Source organism: Rutidosis leptorrhynchoides, unplaced genomic scaffold (genome assembly GCF_046630445.1).
Source record: "Rutidosis leptorrhynchoides isolate AG116_Rl617_1_P2 unplaced genomic scaffold, CSIRO_AGI_Rlap_v1 contig214, whole genome shotgun sequence".
Taxonomy (NCBI): domain Eukaryota; kingdom Viridiplantae; phylum Streptophyta; class Magnoliopsida; order Asterales; family Asteraceae; genus Rutidosis; species Rutidosis leptorrhynchoides.
The window spans coordinates 42,783-60,832 of NW_027266463.1; the positions used below are offsets into that span (position 1 = coordinate 42,783).

Here is an 18,050-nt window from a genome sequence, read left to right on the forward strand (position 1 = left end):
ACAGGATGCAAAGCAAGCTTCCAAAAATTCCAGTTAATGAATTCTCTGTTACTTATATAGAGAGGGCGAAGCGCCTGTTATCTTGTTGTTGCCGGAGGTGGAGAGGTTTGCACTTGCACAGGCGCCGCCAGTGACGGAAGCCGGCGGTGGAAAAGTCCTTAAAGAGATGTGTTTTGCTTGCGTGTCCTGTAAACATCGCCAACACACGAAGCTCTCTGCTCTGTCCTCTCCATTTTTTTAATGACCAAAATGACCCTCAATTTGGCGGCAAACACGAAACTGACACTGACTTACTGCTAGTTGAGACGGGCTTTGAGTTATCACCGCAAACCAAAAATGCTCATCTCATTACTGTATTTTGCACATAACGCCCAAGCCCAATATTCATTTCAAAATCCCGATCCAATCTATCTTTATCAACATTTAATTTAATTATTATTATTATACATAAAATATTTTTTATAATTCAAAAAACTGTTTTTTAATAATAATATAAAAACAAAGTTTAACTTTATGTGATTAAACTGTATCAACATTATCTAAAGCTTATCCTTGCACCAGATTAAGGTTTCAATTTCAAAAGAACTTAATATTAAAAAAAGAAAAAAAAAATCCACAAGGGACCAGACTAATAAAATTAAATTGTAGCAGAATCGATCCATATGATTAAAATAGTAAAATAAATATTCATGCAAACATGATTTACTATGGGATTCGATCCAATAAAAAAAAAATTTATGTGGCCAGTTCCCTATCATTTCGTGCACTGACTGTTAAAATGAAAAATTAATCTTATGATTATTTTTTGTTTGTTAAAATGATCTCATAGTTTGAAAAAATTGACCTCATAATTTTAAAATTTTAAAAATTTATGCAAATGATTCAATAATCTTCCGAATCTCGACTCACCACTGAAGATAATCGATCTTTTACGATTGTCAGCTGTAACATACCTGGAGACCTAAAAGAAATCTCAAAAATGATTTACTATGAGAATTTGGTACTACTTTCAAGTTTGAAGGAAAAAAAATGGATTGCTACCGATACGGGATTACGATAAGTGGGCCTAAAAGTGTAAATTAGTAAAGGTGGGGACTGAAATTAGAGATTATTATAAAAAAGACATTCCTCGAAAAAGATAAACCTTATCAAGGAAAAGTTAAATCAGTGCCTAGTCAGCATTTGACTCCAAGTAGAAATCCTTGAACAGAAAAGAAAAGGGAACTGAAAATGACGATCATACGCAACAAACTCTTGTTGTTCGTAATCGTACCCGCCATTTTGCTATTTAAGCCCTCCCCAAAACATCCTCCGCCTAATTATCGTTTCTTATCCTCTCCGTCGTTTAAATCAAAATCCCTGACTCTGCTCTCAGGGTTTAGTATATTCAGTTTACAGAGTTGAAAAAAAAAAAAAAAAAAAAAAAGCTTGATTGATTGATTGCAGCGATGAGGATCGAAGATGGAACTGAAGCAGAATCAGCTTCACGGAATCATTTAGTTTTTGCTTATTACGTCACCGGTCACGGTTTCGGCCATGCCACCCGTGTTGTTGAGGTCTGCACTCTCGATCACTTCAATTTTAATCATTTGATCGGTTGCTTTCATATTCTGCTATGAAGATTGGGTAGAAAGTTAATTTCAATTTTTAGGTGTTCTAGCCTCAGTCGAACTGTGGATTTTTTTTTAGTTGTACAATTGGGCTGGTTAGTGGACCTGATTATTGCTGATCACGTTGAATTCTAAAGAATTTTAGCTGTTTCTGCTTGTGGATTGCAGATTATGTCAGTTGAACTTTTTATAATTGCTGAATTAGCTTCTTACAATTTAGGTTGTGCGGAACTTGATTCTTGCTGGTCACGATGTGCATGTGGTCACTGCTGCGCCTGATTTTGTTTTCACTTCTGAGATTCAATCGCCTCGTCTTTTCATTCGAAAGGTAACTTCTTTTTGTTTCTACAAATTATGTGTTCGTATATATGTGGACATATACACTATTGAATTTAGCTATTGCTATGCTACTGATACAGGATAGATACTTATCGTGAGTGTTATGTGCCATCAGGTACTTTTAGATTGTGGAGCAGTTCAGGCAGATGCATTGACAGTGGACCGCCTTGCCTCCTGGAGAAGGTACAATTTGTCCATTCTTTGTGACATTATTCTTCCACTCATTCTATCTTGTGGTGTCAAGAATCTTTTCCCTTTCAATGTGATCACTCTTTCACAACCATTGTTTGACCATTCTTCTCTTTTCCCTTGTGTCCATTCTATTTGTGTTCTGGTTTGACCCTTTAAACATGTCTGGTACTTTCTCTTTTTGCATATTCTGTTGAGTTGAGTCTCTGTTTTCTTTTGTATATCCAAGTGCATTTTTGGTTATACTTACCTCTCCCACTTTCCTTTTGGTATATCAGTATTCGGAAACTGCTGTGGTGCCACGGAAATCTATTTTAAAAACAGAAGTAGAGTGGTTGAACTCCATCAAAGCTGACTTAGTGGTACGTTGGTGCTTCTTGTGTCACTCATGTTTAAATTAAATGAAAGTTATTCTGTATATATGAAAATGGCAGAACTTCAGTAGACATCCATCGTGTCGACAGTTTAAATGAAACATCTAGTGGTTCTTTCTTGGTTCTTACTTTGTTTATATTATGAATAAGAAAATAAGCAACCTTGTGGTGGATGAAAACAGGTTTCTGATGTTGTTCCAGTTGCGTGCCGTGCAGCAGCTGATGCTGGGATCCGCTCTGTTTGTGTCACTAACTTCAGGTCAAATGTTTATTTTTCTTGTCTTGCCTCCTCTTCCTCTAACTCCCAGTCACTGGTCATTCAATAGAGAAGCTAACTCCAAAAAAAACTTGAATAAATATCTGGGTTACAACATTATTCTTTCAATACTAACTAAAGTGATGTTAACAATTACTGAAACCTTCTTTTATCTTCATCTGTCTAAAATTTCTTGTCTAAAATTTCAGCTGGGATTTCATTTATGCCGAGTATGTGATGGCAGCTGGAAAGCATCATCGATCTATAGTTTGGCAGGTAAACCTTATGGTTCCTTTGGGAATAAGTATCTTCTGGGAATCTTGATCCTAAGCTCAATTCTTGACCGATAAATATTCTGTCCCTGTTGGACATTACCTTCAACATTTATGTCTTCTGATCTAATCGCTTTCAATAATATTGAAAATTGTTCTCCCTCGTTCCCTCTCCAGCCCTCTGCCATTTTTTTCCCATCTATTTTTCTCTGTGAAGTTAGAGCTCAATTATTACTGCTTGTATAGTATGATGTTCTACCTGTTAAGTTTCCGAAATTTTTTGATGCAGATAGCAGAGGATTATTCTCATTGTGAGTTTCTCATCAGACTCCCAGGATATTGCCCAAGTAAGATGATTCGTTTTAATCTTCCCACAGTTATGGAACTTTTTCTCTTAGTGGTGATTGTTCTAATATATCATTCTTCTTTTTAAAGTGCCTGCTTTCCGTGATGCTATTGACGTACCTTTGGTTGTGAGGAGAGTGCACAGATCTCGCAAGGAGGTTTGCTGTTAATTTGTTTTGCAAAATTATACTTCTTTTTGTGGTTCATTTATAAAAATATCTGGTGGTTTCAATCGGTGAGGAAGGAACTCGGGATTGATGATGGTGTGAAGCTAGTTATCCTCAACTTTGGTGGACAAGTAAGTTTGAGTTTCAATGATATATCTAAGTACATTGCGTTTTGTCTGCTTATTTAGTAATGATGCCTGCCAATTTTGTCTCTTTGTGCAGCCTGCAGGCTGGAGGTTGAAGGAAGAATATCTGCCTCCTGGTTGGCTTTGCCTGGTTGGTGACATAGCATAATACTGTTCTTCTTTTCCTTCTTTCTCTCTCTATCTCTTGGTAAAAGCTATTGGAAATCTATATTGACGCATACATGTCCTAACTGAACATGTTCCTTGAAACAGGTTTGTGGTGCTTCTGAGACCCAGGAGGTTCCGCCAAATTTTATAAAGCTTCCAAAAGATGCTTATACACCAGATCTTATGGCAGCATCTGACTGTATGCTTGGTCAGTGTAAACTCTGCTTAGTTCATTCAGCTCCATGGATTTGCTGAAATTGTATTTAATGGAAAACTATCTGCAGGAAAAATTGGATATGGTACTGTTAGTGAGGCCTTGTCATTCAAGTTGCCATTCGTGTTTGTTCGCAGAGACTATTTCAATGAAGAGCCATTTTTGAGAAATATGCTTGAGGTGCAGCTACTTCTCCATTTGTTTCATGTTGATTTGTATGCTCTTCTTATGCTTACACATAAGTTTCTGATTTATATTCGGGAAACTCAATGACTCTCAGTATTATCAAGGTGGTGTTGAGATGATTAGAAGAGATTTACTGACCGGTCACTGGAAACCTTACCTCGAGCGTGCAATTACTTTGAAGCCTTGTTATGAGGGAGGCAGCAATGGTGGCGAGGTAACTTCTATCTTTCTTTAATATTATGATTTCTAAACATAATTAGAGACATATCTATATAGTAAGTAACTCAGGAAGTGAGAAAGACGAAAAGTTTCTAATTTAATTCTTCGCAGTTGTATTCCTTCCTGTTCTTATTTCTTCTATTACCTTTTTTTGACTTACTCATCGGTATTGTCCTGATATTGTTTATAATTGCAGGTGGCAGCACACATCTTGCAGGAGACAGCTGTTGGAAAAAAATATGCTTCCGATAAGGTAGAAGGCTGAAGTTTTAACTCTGATTTAGATTTATAGGAATTGGCATATGATGAGGTTGTAAGTTACGTATGCGTGTGTTTAATCAAAATTTGCTTTAAATCTGTTGTAGTTTAGTGGAGCAAGGAGACTACGTGATGCTATCATTCTTGGATATCAACTACAAAGGGTTCCTGGAAGAGATATCAGTATCCCTGAATGGTATGCAAATGCCGAAAATGAACTTGGTCTGTTACCTAGATCACCGACCATCGATGAGGAAAATGCCAAGTACAATTCTATAAACAATCTGTGAGCTCTCTCTCACTCTCTGTCTCTCTACTTATGCATATGTGTCATTTATCTGTATCTATATATTATTTTTTATACTGACAATACTCGGACTTCTGTTAATGACTAATGATTTCTATATTTTCCTGTCCAAAGATACACTGAAGACTTTGAGATTCTTCATGGAGATATTCAAGGCTTTCCTGATACTACGAGTTTCCTTAAAAGCTTGATTCAATTAGATGATATTTATCATTCTTCAAAGAGTGCGGAAAAGCTCCAGAGACGAGAGCGGAAGGCTGCTGCTGGACTCTTTAATTGGGAGGTTAAGCTTCTATGTCATGCCCATATACATCCTTCTTTTTAGCTGAATTCCATTGTTCACGTAGTGGAGCATTCAAAACGACATTGTTGCTTGTTACATTTTCTAAAATAATTCCATCCCAAAGTGCCACCATATGATTCAATTTTGTGGTGCCTCTGGATTCCTGAAGTTCAATTTGTTTACTTACTATTATTTTCTATGCAGGAAGATATCTTTGTCGCCAGAGCACCTGGAAGGTTGGATGTGATGGGGGGAATCGCAGACTATTCTGGAAGTCTTGTATTGCAGGTAATCTTTCTTCTAGCTTGCTGTAGTCCGTTTTTCTCTCACTTGCTCGCTATATTTTCTTTGCCAATATTGGCATGCCTTCAAAGGTCAATTTCGTTTATTCAAAATCTAAGCATGAATCGTCTATTCTATCATAATTATTCATACCCATCTCCTGTTTATAGATGCCCATCAAAGAGGCTTGCCATGTGGCTGTACAAAGGAATAATCCAAGTAAGCACAGGCTTTGGAAACATGCTCAGGCCCGGCAGCAGGACAAACAACAAGGACCAACAGCTGTTCTTCAAATTGTATGTGTAAAAAATTGTAGTGTACTTTTTTCATGTGCCTGTATAGAAAAATATGCACTTACATATTCAAACATATTGTTGATATTTAGGTATCCTATGGATCAGAATTGAGCAACCGTGGGCCAACGTTTGACATGGATTTATCTGATTTTATGGATGGGGACAAGCCAATGTCCTATGATAAAGCGAAAAAATTCTTCGCCCAAGATCCGTCCCAAAAGTATGTCCATTTCATTTGTTGGATCATCTTGACCATAGATCTTTCTGCTAAATATGTGGTTTCCTGTTATTTAGATGGGCTGCCTACGTTGCTGGGACAATTCTTGTTTTGATGACGGAACTGGGTGTACGCTTTGAGGATAGCATCAGCATGCTGGTAAATTTTGAATGACATCTTATATGCTTTCTTTTTTTGCTTAGTGTTATTCAGATAAAAAATCCTGATGGATTATTAGTTTGCATGACTAACCACAAACATATCAAAATTAAACAATCTATTAGATTGATTGTTTCCTCGGGCACTGAAAACTCTACACGTTTGATGTTTGTGGGACGGCTCCTTATATATGCAGATTATACAAAGATCGTCAGAATTTCTGAGTGGTGATTGATAGAATGTCAAATACAATTAGTGATGTGCTAATTATTTCTATTTACAACTATCAGGTTTCATCTGCTGTCCCAGAAGGTAAAGGTGTATCTTCGTCTGCTTCTGTGGAGGTTGCTAGCATGTCTGCAATAGCTGCTGCTCATGGTAAAGCTTTAATTAATTTTTATTCTTCATTTTACTCTTGATTTATCTACCTGAACTATATCTTCATGTATTTCAGAGTAGTATTTTCAAACAATAAGCACTATCTTTACTTTGCAGGATTAAGCATCAACCCAAGAGACCTTGCTTTGCTCTGCCAAAAGGTTTTGAATCGAATCGAAGCAACTTAAAACTACATAAGTTTCCAACATGTTAAATTGTTATCCCTTTGCTAATATTTGCAAGTATTTGATTAGGTGGAGAATCATGTTGTTGGAGCACCATGTGGTGTGATGGATCAGATGACTTCAGCATGTGGGGAAGCCAACAAACTTCTTGCGATGGTGTGCCAGGTAAGCATCTTTAGTGTTGCAAGACACCCTACTAAAAATATGGTACATTGAAATAAATGACGTCGCGCTTTGCACTTCTACAGCCAGCTGAGGTGATTGGACACGTAGAAATTCCCAATCACATCAGATTTTGGGGAATTGATTCAGGAATACGACACAGGTTTGTTGGTCCTATCAATTTTTTGTATTCCCCCAACTTATCCGGTCATTTTTGCCTTTAGTTTATTTTTCTGAAAGTACAAACATTTGAAAGCATTTTCCCCTTGTTTTGTGGCAGTGTTGGAGGTGCAGACTATGGATCTGTTAGAATAGGAGCCTTTATGGGTAGAAAGATTATAAAGTCCACCGCGTCTGCTATATTATCTCAATCAATTAACTCCAATGGGATCAATTCAGATGTATTGGAGGATGATGGTACCGAACTACTTGAATCTGAAGCTTCATTAGACTACTTATGCAACCTGTGTCCTCACAGGTATGCTAATTTTTTTAATTTTTTTTCCTGTCTGGAAAGTTCGTCGTCTGCAGATAGCTAACATGTAACTTCTACAGATACGAAGCTCGTTATGTGAAGATGCTTCCTGAAAGTTTACTTGGAGAAGAATTTTTAGATAAATATTCTGATCACAATGATGCAGTCACAGTAATTGATCAAAAGCGTATGTATGATGTGAAAGCTTCTGCTAGACATCCTATATATGAAAACTTCCGTGTCAAGGTTCGTAAGCTTTTCTACTTTTCATTTGGTTGCATTTTGAGATCGCTCATGTCTCTGCTAAAGTGGTAACATTTTTGCTATCCTATGCTTAATCTTCAGGCTTTCAAAGCTCTGTTAACATCAGCAACTTCTGATGACCAACTCACTGCTCTTGGGGAATTACTGTACCAGGTACGTTTCTTGGTATTTTAGTTTTTTGTTTTATACTATATTTCTGGGCTGACATCAAAAAATCGCGTTTAACGTTAAACCATATGTATCTTGCAGTGCCATTACAGTTATAGTGCTTGTGGACTTGGTTCTGATGGAACAGATAGACTTGTACAATTAGTGCAGCAAATGCAACACAGTAAATCATCAAAATCTAACGATGGGACTTTGTATGGAGCCAAAATCACAGGCGGAGGTTCTGGTGGGACAGTCTGTGTCATCGGCCGGAACTCTCTGCGTTCCAGTGAACAAATTCTGGAGGTAATTTTTTTGTCCCAAGTGTTTTTGGTTTTAGGTAGAATTGAAGTGTAATTTGCCTCAAAAGTTTGATCATGTTTTCCTTGGAGCTTCTACATATGGTCAAGTATTTGATTTTGTGTATATTTACAGATACAAGAAAGATACAAAGATGCTACTGGTTACCTCCCATATTCCTTTTCGAGGGTTCATCACCAGGTGCCGGAAAGTTTGGTTATCTGAAAGTTCGCCGCCGCACATTGTCCCACCAAAATTAATTCCGTTGTAATTAATTCTAGCTCGACTTTAATATCCAAATGTCTATTTAAAGGAGTTTTATAAGTGACATCTTATTGCTGCATTATAATGAGAAATTGTACTCTGCATCCGCAATGAAAGTAATAAAAAACATCAGTTAGCTGACCTAATTGAACGACTAAAACTAATCCCTCATGAGTTTGTTAATTAAGCAAACTTGCAAACTTGTTAAGAGGTAATAGTTTGATATTATTAGCTTATCAACAATCCAAAGAGAGAATTTAAGAAGTTACAACGATATCAATGGAGATAGCATATCATCTAGAAAGTAAAGTTTGTACATACAGATAGACACACTCTGGAGACTGCTTGTAGCTGGAATACTACATCGCAATCCCTGAATTAGAACTCGGCTGCTCCAATTCTTGTATAAATTCCCTTGTCATCTGGAGAAAATCATCCATGTGCACTTTCTTCCATTCCTTCAAAAGAAAACAAATTTCATCAGTATCAGAATGTGCCTGAAAATATGCTGCACATGAGCTCGAATTCTCACGTCTTCCATGTGTAGGGATATTTTCGACGAGAAAATATAATAACTTCACATACAAGAAAGAAGGTGAGAAGGTTACCTCAAAATCCCACTCTCCGTACAAGTTTTGATCATTTTTGTTGCACCAAACATAGGCGTAAGCCTGTATCTTCTCAGAACTGTCCTGCATAATTTCAGCAACCAAAATTTTCACTTTAGTGCTGATTCTACACTTTCCTACTTTGTCAATAAAATTAAGATCCAACTTTTCACTATTCAGTGTTCTAATGTTTTAAATTAACTTACCACCAGAGAAACATCCACGGTGCTTTTTTCATACTCAACGTCTTCGAATTCATCTAAGATAAACATCTCATGGTCTGTGATTCCTTCTAGCACCTGCAAATTTTGTTAAAAGAATTGAAAAAACTTATTTGAAACACTTACATTAGTCTGAATAGGTTTCATACAAAACATACCCTCCCAGTGATTTTCTTATTCTCCACTGGTAAAATGGCAGGATAAACACGCTCTTTTATGCTAAACCTTTGACTGCAGATACATAACAATGAGACCAAAGTTAAATGAAATAACAACATTAGCTAAACTTTGGATCATTGATCATTCATATAAGTTCAGAAGTGAAATCGATGAAATGGAGAAGGAATTTGGAAACCATACAAGTTGTCGAGGATGGCAAGAGAAGATTGGGGGACTCTATTTAGGAGGATTCGAACAACGTCGTCTGCTAGGAGACTTCCATATACAAACACGTTGTGGATCTGATTTGAGCTCATTGTTACTTCGAAGTCTAAGCTAAGCTAAGCTTTCGATGGAGAGAAATAGATTGTAAATTAAACCCTGGTGTTAATATTTATATAACGCCAATTCGTCAAGTGGAATAACGTCTCTCATTGATTCTCATCTAACACCAATAATTAACTTTTTCTTTGGAGAGTTGTACATTTTAGTAATTTAAGAAAATAGATGACTTCTCTGATTGGAAGAAAGTGACAACTGGTCTGACAGGATGATATAACATTAAACTACTACTACTAATAAACAGAGGAGTATGGATTGTGTGGCTGTCACTCTTTCGTCTTATGCATGCCCCACCAAAAGCCTAGAATTAAATTTGATTAGAGATGGCAAATTAATCTCAAAATCCTAACTCAGCAGTCAACAGGTATTCTAGTAATTAAAACTTAGAACTCGTGATAGATAGCTGATCGAGTTGGATGACACGACAAAGTGTAGACATATCTTCACCTCTTGAGTTGGATTAGATATTCCTCGAAGCTTCTCCCTCTTTCAATTGCTTCTGACGGAAAAATATCACCAGGATTCGAGTCCGACGAAACAATAAAACCAACTCTATTAGTCATAATGGAGAAGAACTATTATTAAGCCTCTTTGATGATCCAATAAGCTGACGTACATCATTAGTTTCCTACATATGTTTCTGTACAATCAATTCTTCCAATCAGTTCTGGAATTGGTTAGGTGTATTGTATTGTATTGTGAATAAAGAAAACCTTATGAAAAAACATTTTTTCCCAATAAAAAGCCATGAAGAAATGAGAAAAAACTGATAAGAAACCCATTCTTCAACAATTGATTGAAAATAACATTATTCACTAGTTTCCCACATCACAGCCATTTTCCTCTGGTTTGCTGATGAATACATTTTGTCAAGTCTCATTCCTAAACCACTGCATTAACTCAGATACTGTCCCTAAAGCTAAAATGAAATTTAAAAGAGAAAACACAAACAGGACGTCTTCTTCCTTGAAATGGAATTTGATTTTCTCGTTTCTTCAGTTGTCAGTCAGCATCATTTTTATAGAGATTCTCTCATTACTTAGCTATGAGTCCATGGCTACAGCTTCTGCTGTAAGTGGACGCAGTTGAATAGCACGAACGTGGGACTGGAGTGCTACGTGTGATGGCACGATTGGTTTCTGCTTCTCCTTTGAAATCCCTTTCCCTGCAATTCCAAGAACCTTTCTCACTTCATTGGCCAATTCTATCACCATATCTTCTTCATGGCCTGATTACAGATTTTCAGAGGGTCAGTATACATATACTATGTTACGAACAAATCAAAGTTTTCAAGATTGAATGAATTCTCACCAATATCAAACATGGCCTTCTCCAACAGAAATAGATAGTCTCTATTGTTCCCACAAGGTCCATGGGCAGTAGCTATTTGCCTAGAAAAAGAAAATTGAGAACAAAATGTCACGAAAATGGAAATAAATGGAAAAACCGGTTACTTAAAAAAAAATTCAGAGAATCTAGTCTAACTTTACCTGGCCATGTCCTCCAACGGGGCTGGGCCGAGATAATACTTGTTAGACACTTTGTCCGGAGTGGATGTAAAACTGCACAATATGTAACGATTCTATTAAGAAACCATGCATAAAATGACAAAGGACTATCTCCAACATACAATACAACAAAGGTAACTTACACTATCACTCCAGTTAAAGTAGGTTGAAAGTCATCCCCTTCCTGAAATCAAAAAAGAACAGATTAGCATAAGTAGAAACTTAATTTAAAAATTAAATAACATAACATTATCTCATTCTCACCTTGTAAAAGTCTACGAGGGTTTTTGCATCATATTCGCATTCTCTCCTCTCCAAATACTATATAAACCATAGAAAATGAAATTAGTTTCAAGGAAGAGAATTTCACAGTTAATGGTCACGGCGAGCCACATTAAGTCGTAACAACTAACCTCCATTGCCTTTTTTTCCTTTTCTGGACCTCCTCGAACACAATAAACAGCACCCCACTGATATGGAATGGAAAATGTTATAAAGCCGATGCCTAGAAAAGCCTTAAACTTGGCATAAATTTAATAAAAAGGTTATACTTACGCAAATGGCTCCTTCCTGTTCTTCTAAAGTGCAAGTTCTTGCAGGGTGTTCAGGCGTACCTCTATGATCAATACACGCTGTGACAGAAAGTTTGCGATTTAATGATGGAGTAATTTATTTTTTTAATAAATAATCGACACAAAGTAGAACTTACCAAGATCAAACACACGTCTGTAATCCTTGATGTAACCAATCATTTTCTCATCATACTCGAATCCTGGGTTCCATACCAATGAACCATAACCAAAAATCCAGAATACCATTTTTGTAAAGCACCTGAAAGATTCACGTTTTATGGTCAGGCACTCAGGCTAGAGTCTAATTGTAATTGATAATAACATTATTAAAGTCATATACAAGTAAACACTCTTTTTATTCAGTTAAGAATCAGATTCAAGCTCGTAAAACTCCCACAAGAGAATGAACTTTGCAACCAAATAGAAAAACGCAGAGGAAAGTTACAGCATTGGAAAACTGATTCCCTCTCAAGTTCGTTTTTTTACAGCATTGGAAAAAATTCCAAAGTTCGGATTTTTATTTTGCCCCAGCATTTCCCAATCGCAATGCGGCCCATCAAACTACGAAATGTAAGCATTAAAACAACAAATTGACAGAGCTGGTTAGAGAAAGAAATCTTACGATGAGATCCCGGAGAGAGAAATCTGAAGATTTGAATCGAACCCAATAGAGCGAGAGAGAGAGCTCGTTAAACAATGCAAGGGTTTTTCAAATTGGGGATTCTGACAAGTGGAGATTCTCTCTCTCTCTCTCTATCTATCTAAACGAATGACGGAGGAGGAAAGGAAGGGGGATGAGTTTTTTGTTTGTTGCGTAACTGGTAGCTATCGAGAGAGTTGTGATTTGTAGTTTGACAGAACAAAACTCCTACTACTAGGACTATTTATTTACGAATTTCTCCGAAACGGACCAGGTCGATATGGGTGGGGCCCACCTGTGCCACGTAATGCGTTTCCGATGCATGAATGAATTTGGTCATGTATGTGACTATATGCGCTTCTCTTATTTTCTCGAATATATGACATTAAACAAACAACCTCGTTTTCTTGTTATGGACCAAGATCAACAAACAAACTTACTAGACACTTTGTAGTAGTTGTCTGGTATCTTGTTCTTAAAGGAAAAAGTTTGGTATTTTACCAACAATTATTTATTACCCTTATTTTTTCATAATTTTTTTCTTTTTTATACAATTTCGGCTAAATTTGAATATTCGATCTCAAAGAAGGAGGGTACCAAATGTCTCATGACTTTCAACCATTCGATCTTCTCGTAATTGACACCTTTAGCATAAATCAATTAGTAATAACGATTTTTTTCAAGATAATAATAAAAATTACTCAGTAAGATGTAAGGAGAAGAATATGTTTATTTTTCTATAGTTCATCTATACATTGTATGTTTAATTTCTTTTTTTCAGAACTATTCTAATCTATCATCAATTATCTATACTATCCTAGCTCTTTTTCTGATAATACTATCCTTACTTTTTGGATGAACTAAACATGTAAATGGATAAATATTTTAGAGTAGATGAATATTATCATAATTATTAAAAATAAATAATAATATCCTTCCACTAAAAAATATTTATCCATTTGATTGTTTTTATTTATTTAAAAAGTAATATCTAGATAAAATTTATATTTAGATTATTGCTTTTAGGATGAATTAAAAAAAGTAAAATGGGAAAAAATTTAGAACGGAAGGAGTATTCATCTATCTAAAATTGGTCGGCTTATAGTATAAACTAAAATATGAGCTTGTAGAAGATCATGTATAAAAAGGTTACTATATATATATATAGCATGCATGTGTGGATCATGCATGATGCTCATAAAATGTGAATGCATGAAGAAACTCGAGAATGAGAAACTCGAGAATGAAATAAATGTGAGAGAATTTGGTATATTAGATACACTGAACCTAGACATAACATATGCTAACACAAATGTCGTTTTTTAGATCTTATTTTAAATAAACAGAAAGTTGTATTTTTTTTTCTATGCACATTAATGACTACTTTTTTTTTAATATATAATAAATTAATGACTATTTATGTTTTCAACTTGCAAGGGCAAGGTTCATTGAACGTAGACGCTTTTTAACTCTTAAACCAATTTGTGTTGCACTTACAAAAAAAAGAAAAAACCAATTTGTGTTTTGGATAATCTTTAGAAAGTTTCTGATTCACATGATTTGTGATCCACTTTATAAATTCCATTAAAATTGGAGATTCCCTTTTAAAATTCCACTCGGATTTGCATATCTTTCTCTTCTACAATCACTTGCACATTTTCCAAATGGAATATCCTCTCACCGCTCGCCATGATCTACTCTTTCGACCTTTCTTTTCATTCGCACGAAATCCTATTGTTTTATTTGATAACCCACTCGAAAGAAGAAATTTATAATTTCTGTGCAATTTGCTGTAATCATGTTTACTTCATATTTTATCTTTAAGAGATCTTTTCCTTCCGGTTTTTCTCATTTAATGCACATCGATCATTCAAATATATAAATATAGAAAATTCAATAACCTCAGATGTTTTTTTTTCCCAATCTTAATATTATTTATATTAATTAATAGGATAATTTAATTTTTCGACGATAAAAAATATTTTAAACAATTTATTTAACAATTAATTCTGTTAAATAGTAACATAATATTTTAAAGTAGAGATTATTGGTGAAATAAAATGTTATAAATATTTTATTATATCAATAATAATAATTTAATTCATAGAATTATTATACTGCTCTCGTAACTTTTAGATATAAAATCTTACGAAATTTAAAATGAAATATATATCTTATTTTTAGTGTATGTTTTGAATTTATTTTTATTTTTAGAACTTTTTCTTTAAGTACTATTTTTGAAAATAAATTGTAAAAAAAAATTTATTCAAAATTTTATAATAGTGTTCGATAATATAACTTTTCATAGTACGTTTGGGTAATTTTTTTGTTGATATTTAAAAGTAAAAAATGATATAAAAATATAACATTGTTCTTCTCGTAATAGTTAGTTATGATTCAACACTATATTAAATACTTTTTACGGATCGACAAGGAAAATATATAGAAGAGCTCATGTCAACTATTAACTGAAAATTGTTATGGAGCATAATATTTATATTTCAAATATTAATTTTTAAGATCACTATAAATAAATGAGCAAAAGCCTTAGCGTTAATCTAGGAGTTCGTTTGGTATCATTTTCTTCTTATTTTGGTCGTGTACTTAAGTTATAATTGTGTTTGGTTGGGTATTTAAATCAAAAGCGAATCAACATGTATTATTTTCGTAAGAATTTATGAAGATTTCAAATTCTAACGGATATTCCGACGAGTATCATTTTAGCATTCTATTTTCATCTAAAATTGATCAGAATAGATATCCTATCAATCTAAACAGATTACATACCCCACAAGTTTGGTAAATTCGAGTTTCCATAAACATTCATACTCTTATGCTGTGAGTAAAAGCTATGAATTCAGAGAAAGACAATTGTTTTGAGTGAGAGAGAAACTTGTTTTGAGTGTGTGAGAGAGAGCTAAAATAGATTAAATGAGTAGCGGTTTTGATAAAAAATAAAAGCCGTAAATACTATTAAATAGAAAGTTAAAGTAGAGATTAAAAAAATATGAATAAGGACATTTTTGTCAACTCTAGCCCATTACATTCAATCTGCCATATCTACCGAAAATGCAATTCTAAAGGAGATAACGGACTTTTTTATATTTAAAAATGAATTTAACTAGCAAGTTTATAACTCATAAATTTTATCTAACAAACACATATCTCAACCTTTAAATTTCTAATAAAATTATATCTATCGTTAAAAATCATTACGTGTCATCAATCTTTTATTAACTCTTCCGTGTGTCATATGCGGAAGATAACAAGATTTTACATTATAGAAATCAGTATATTACTTTGGCGAACAACTTTTTTTTTTTTTATAATAATGATAATTACACATTTATTTTTACAAATCTAATCAAGAATACACAATACATATATAACTTGAACCAACTTAACCACTGACAACGTATTTCCAAAAATCGATCTACTTGTGTCAAAAAGTAGATCGATCGATCGATCATACCTAACTTATTAACAACAAGAATTTGGATCGGAGCTAGCTAGATCTCGTGTTATCTCCGGCGCGCACACATACATACATATATAATATACCCGATGCATGCAATGTAAATATGTAATGCCATGCATGCATTCATCATTTGCACTATTTAATTATATTATGATGATGTAATTAAATTACCCCACCAAAATTGCATAGTCCACTTCAAACACAACCACGTGTTGACAAGTTTGGTTGCCGACGCACAAGTAGTTGAAAGACAATTGTGAGCGTGGAAATTAGATTAGATTTCGGTAGTACTAATTAATTAATTAATTAATTAATCAAGTATGTATTTATATTTCTAATTAACTCCATACATACGTAAAAGCCAATGTGCGTGTGTAATAAATTATTAAAGACAATTAAGTTTGTGGGCGAGCGCGATTATACGCCGAACATGCCGCTGCCGCCGACTTCTGGTTTGACCTAATTTTAGGGCAAAATCACGATACTTGGTTCTAGTCATTCGAGAGTGACTAGAATACTTATAACCCGAAACCTTGAATGCAAAGTTCGATAATTAATGGAAAATTACTGCTCCGAAAAACCTTTTTTTTTCCTTAATAGGGTGGTCCGACTCGATATGAACAATGAAAACGTAATTTTTCGAGATTTCAGAAACAAAAAAGAAAAGAAAAGAAAAAGGTGCAGTAATTTCAATTCGAAAAGTAGAATTGAGATTGGGCCATCTTCAAACTACTATAGACCTAAAAATGATTGGGCCTAAAATAAGAAATTCGGCTCAATGGGTCCAAACGGCATCTCACAGAATATGGGTGCATAAACCCACATTAGAATTTAATTATTGACACGACAGCATATATCCACTCCATTCTTCAACAATTCTCAGTTATTCACTATACTAACCCGACGCCTGTAATGTAAACCAGAGCTCAAGCACACTACCATCGAGTCATTTCAGTATCTACCATTGAGTTCGACCTCTCTCTCAATCTCTATCTGGTATGTCAATTGTTTCCCCAATTCTCTTTCTCTGTGTATTGATGCTTAACATGCATGTAATTTGGCTGATGGTTTCTTTGTTTGTGCTGTGAGGAACTTGAAAAGGAACAACTGATCAATTTTTGAACTTGGGTTTGTTGTTTTCCTTCAACATTATTAGTAATTCTTTAATTATAGAGACAGTGGCGGACATTAGGGACGAAGTGGTTCCCCCAAGAATCTTTTTTTAATGTAAATTATTATGCTTTGAAAGTTTAGAAAACTTTATTAATAAAGCTAAGTTTGATAACTTTCATTGTGTTGATGGGAGCAGGGTTGGAAATTTTGACCAAATTTGGAAGCTATGCCGGTTTCAGAGTGTTCTAGTTCTAGACGCACTAGGTCACAGGTTTCTCCCAACTGGACAGTGGAGGAGGCAATGATTCTGGTGAATGAGTATGCTTCTGTTGAAGCTGAGTGTTCAACAGTTATCTCTACTTATCAAAAATGGGAGATGATTACCGAAAACTGTACTGCTATTTGGGAGCTTCCCAGGAGTTTAAACCAATGCAGAAGGAAATGGGACTCGATGCTGGAAGACTTCAAAAGGATCAAGCAGCATCGCAATACTAGCCATTCTTTTTGGAGAATGGAAAGGACGGATAGAAAAAAAATTGGACTTCCTGAGGAATTCGATCGTGACTTGTTGAAGCTATCGATAATGTTGTCAATGTCCAACTGGATTCAGACCCGGATATTGATAATGATCCGAAGCAGAAAATGACTTGAAGGATGTGATAACTGAACAAGGTAAGTGTTATCCATTTCAAAAGTGGAAATTCTTTTAGTTTATATATGCTTTGTCTATACATATGAACTCGTATATGTTTGCTGAGCTTTTCTGGCCTCTCTTTCTGAGAATTAGTTTTCATTTTCGTTGTTTATAGAAGTTTTTTTTTTCTTTTGTGTGGCTGTTGCCGACATTTACAGTTTAGTATTAGTGATATTTGATGTACATGAGATGTCATATGAACTGTATTGTGATTTTTATTGAGCATGGAGCAAGTTATGGACACAGTCTTAGCAGCATTTGCAAGCAGAACTAG

The 18,050-nt window shown here is 34.9% G+C and overlaps 3 protein-coding genes across 3 annotated transcripts; 1 reads left to right on the plus strand and 2 right to left on the minus strand.

The window, feature by feature from the left end:
- The first annotated feature begins 1,448 nt into the window (after window positions 1-1,448).
- LOC139881969 (L-arabinokinase-like) lies at window positions 1,449-8,402 on the plus strand. Its single transcript, XM_071866353.1, has 29 exons — window positions 1,449-1,556; window positions 1,831-1,938; window positions 2,065-2,125; window positions 2,409-2,500; window positions 2,695-2,771; window positions 2,978-3,044; window positions 3,330-3,387; window positions 3,476-3,542; window positions 3,620-3,683; window positions 3,775-3,828; window positions 3,951-4,053; window positions 4,130-4,239; window positions 4,340-4,459; window positions 4,661-4,717; window positions 4,830-5,008; window positions 5,144-5,312; window positions 5,517-5,600; window positions 5,765-5,890; window positions 5,980-6,110; window positions 6,185-6,266; window positions 6,557-6,644; window positions 6,762-6,805; window positions 6,899-6,994; window positions 7,078-7,154; window positions 7,272-7,469; window positions 7,547-7,712; window positions 7,812-7,883; window positions 7,980-8,183; window positions 8,313-8,402. Exons 1-29 carry the CDS (start codon window positions 1,449-1,451, stop codon window positions 8,400-8,402), a joined length of 2,952 nt encoding a protein of 983 aa, XP_071722454.1.
- Window positions 8,403-8,800: 398 nt separating this feature from the next.
- On the minus strand, window positions 8,801-9,746 carry LOC139881972 (AIG2-like protein D). Its single transcript, XM_071866355.1, has 5 exons — window positions 9,631-9,746; window positions 9,429-9,501; window positions 9,256-9,348; window positions 9,050-9,133; window positions 8,801-8,899 (listed from the first exon to the last, which is right to left on the minus strand). The coding sequence occupies exons 1-5, from the start codon at window positions 9,744-9,746 to the stop codon at window positions 8,801-8,803; spliced, it is 465 nt and encodes a 154-aa protein (XP_071722456.1).
- A 1,068-nt stretch (window positions 9,747-10,814) lies between these two features.
- LOC139881973 (gamma-glutamylcyclotransferase 2-1-like) lies at window positions 10,815-12,097 on the minus strand. Its single transcript, XM_071866356.1, has 8 exons — window positions 11,989-12,097; window positions 11,835-11,911; window positions 11,693-11,749; window positions 11,544-11,600; window positions 11,423-11,463; window positions 11,262-11,333; window positions 11,083-11,162; window positions 10,815-10,999 (listed from the first exon to the last, which is right to left on the minus strand). Exons 1-8 carry the CDS (start codon window positions 12,095-12,097, stop codon window positions 10,815-10,817), a joined length of 678 nt encoding a protein of 225 aa, XP_071722457.1.
- Window positions 12,098-18,050: the final 5,953 nt, after the last annotated feature.

Excerpts from the sequence above, each read along its gene's own strand:
- LOC139881969 (XM_071866353.1), top strand. The coding sequence starts at position 1,449 with ATGAGGATCGAAGATGGAACTGAAGCAGAATCAGCTTCACGGAATCAT. Across the intron at positions 2,501-2,694 it reads CCATCAAAGCTGACTTAGTG|GTTTCTGATGTTGTTCCAGT; the intron begins GTACGTTGGTGC and ends GGATGAAAACAG. Across the intron at positions 3,045-3,329 it reads ATCGATCTATAGTTTGGCAG|ATAGCAGAGGATTATTCTCA; the intron begins GTAAACCTTATG and ends TTTTTGATGCAG.
- LOC139881972 (XM_071866355.1), bottom strand. The coding sequence starts at position 9,746 with ATGAGCTCAAATCAGATCCACAACGTGTTTGTATATGGAAGTCTCCTA. Across the intron at positions 9,502-9,630 it reads CTTGCCATCCTCGACAACTT|TCAAAGGTTTAGCATAAAAG; the intron begins GTATGGTTTCCA and ends ATGTATCTGCAG. Across the intron at positions 8,900-9,049 it reads ACGGAGAGTGGGATTTTGAG|GAATGGAAGAAAGTGCACAT; the intron begins GTAACCTTCTCA and ends TTTCTTTTGAAG.
- LOC139881973 (XM_071866356.1), bottom strand. The coding sequence starts at position 12,097 with ATGGTATTCTGGATTTTTGGTTATGGTTCATTGGTATGGAACCCAGGA. Across the intron at positions 11,750-11,834 it reads AACAGGAAGGAGCCATTTGC|TGGGGTGCTGTTTATTGTGT; the intron begins GTAAGTATAACC and ends ATTCCATATCAG. Across the intron at positions 11,163-11,261 it reads CCGTTGGAGGACATGGCCAG|GCAAATAGCTACTGCCCATG; the intron begins GTAAAGTTAGAC and ends TTCTTTTTCTAG.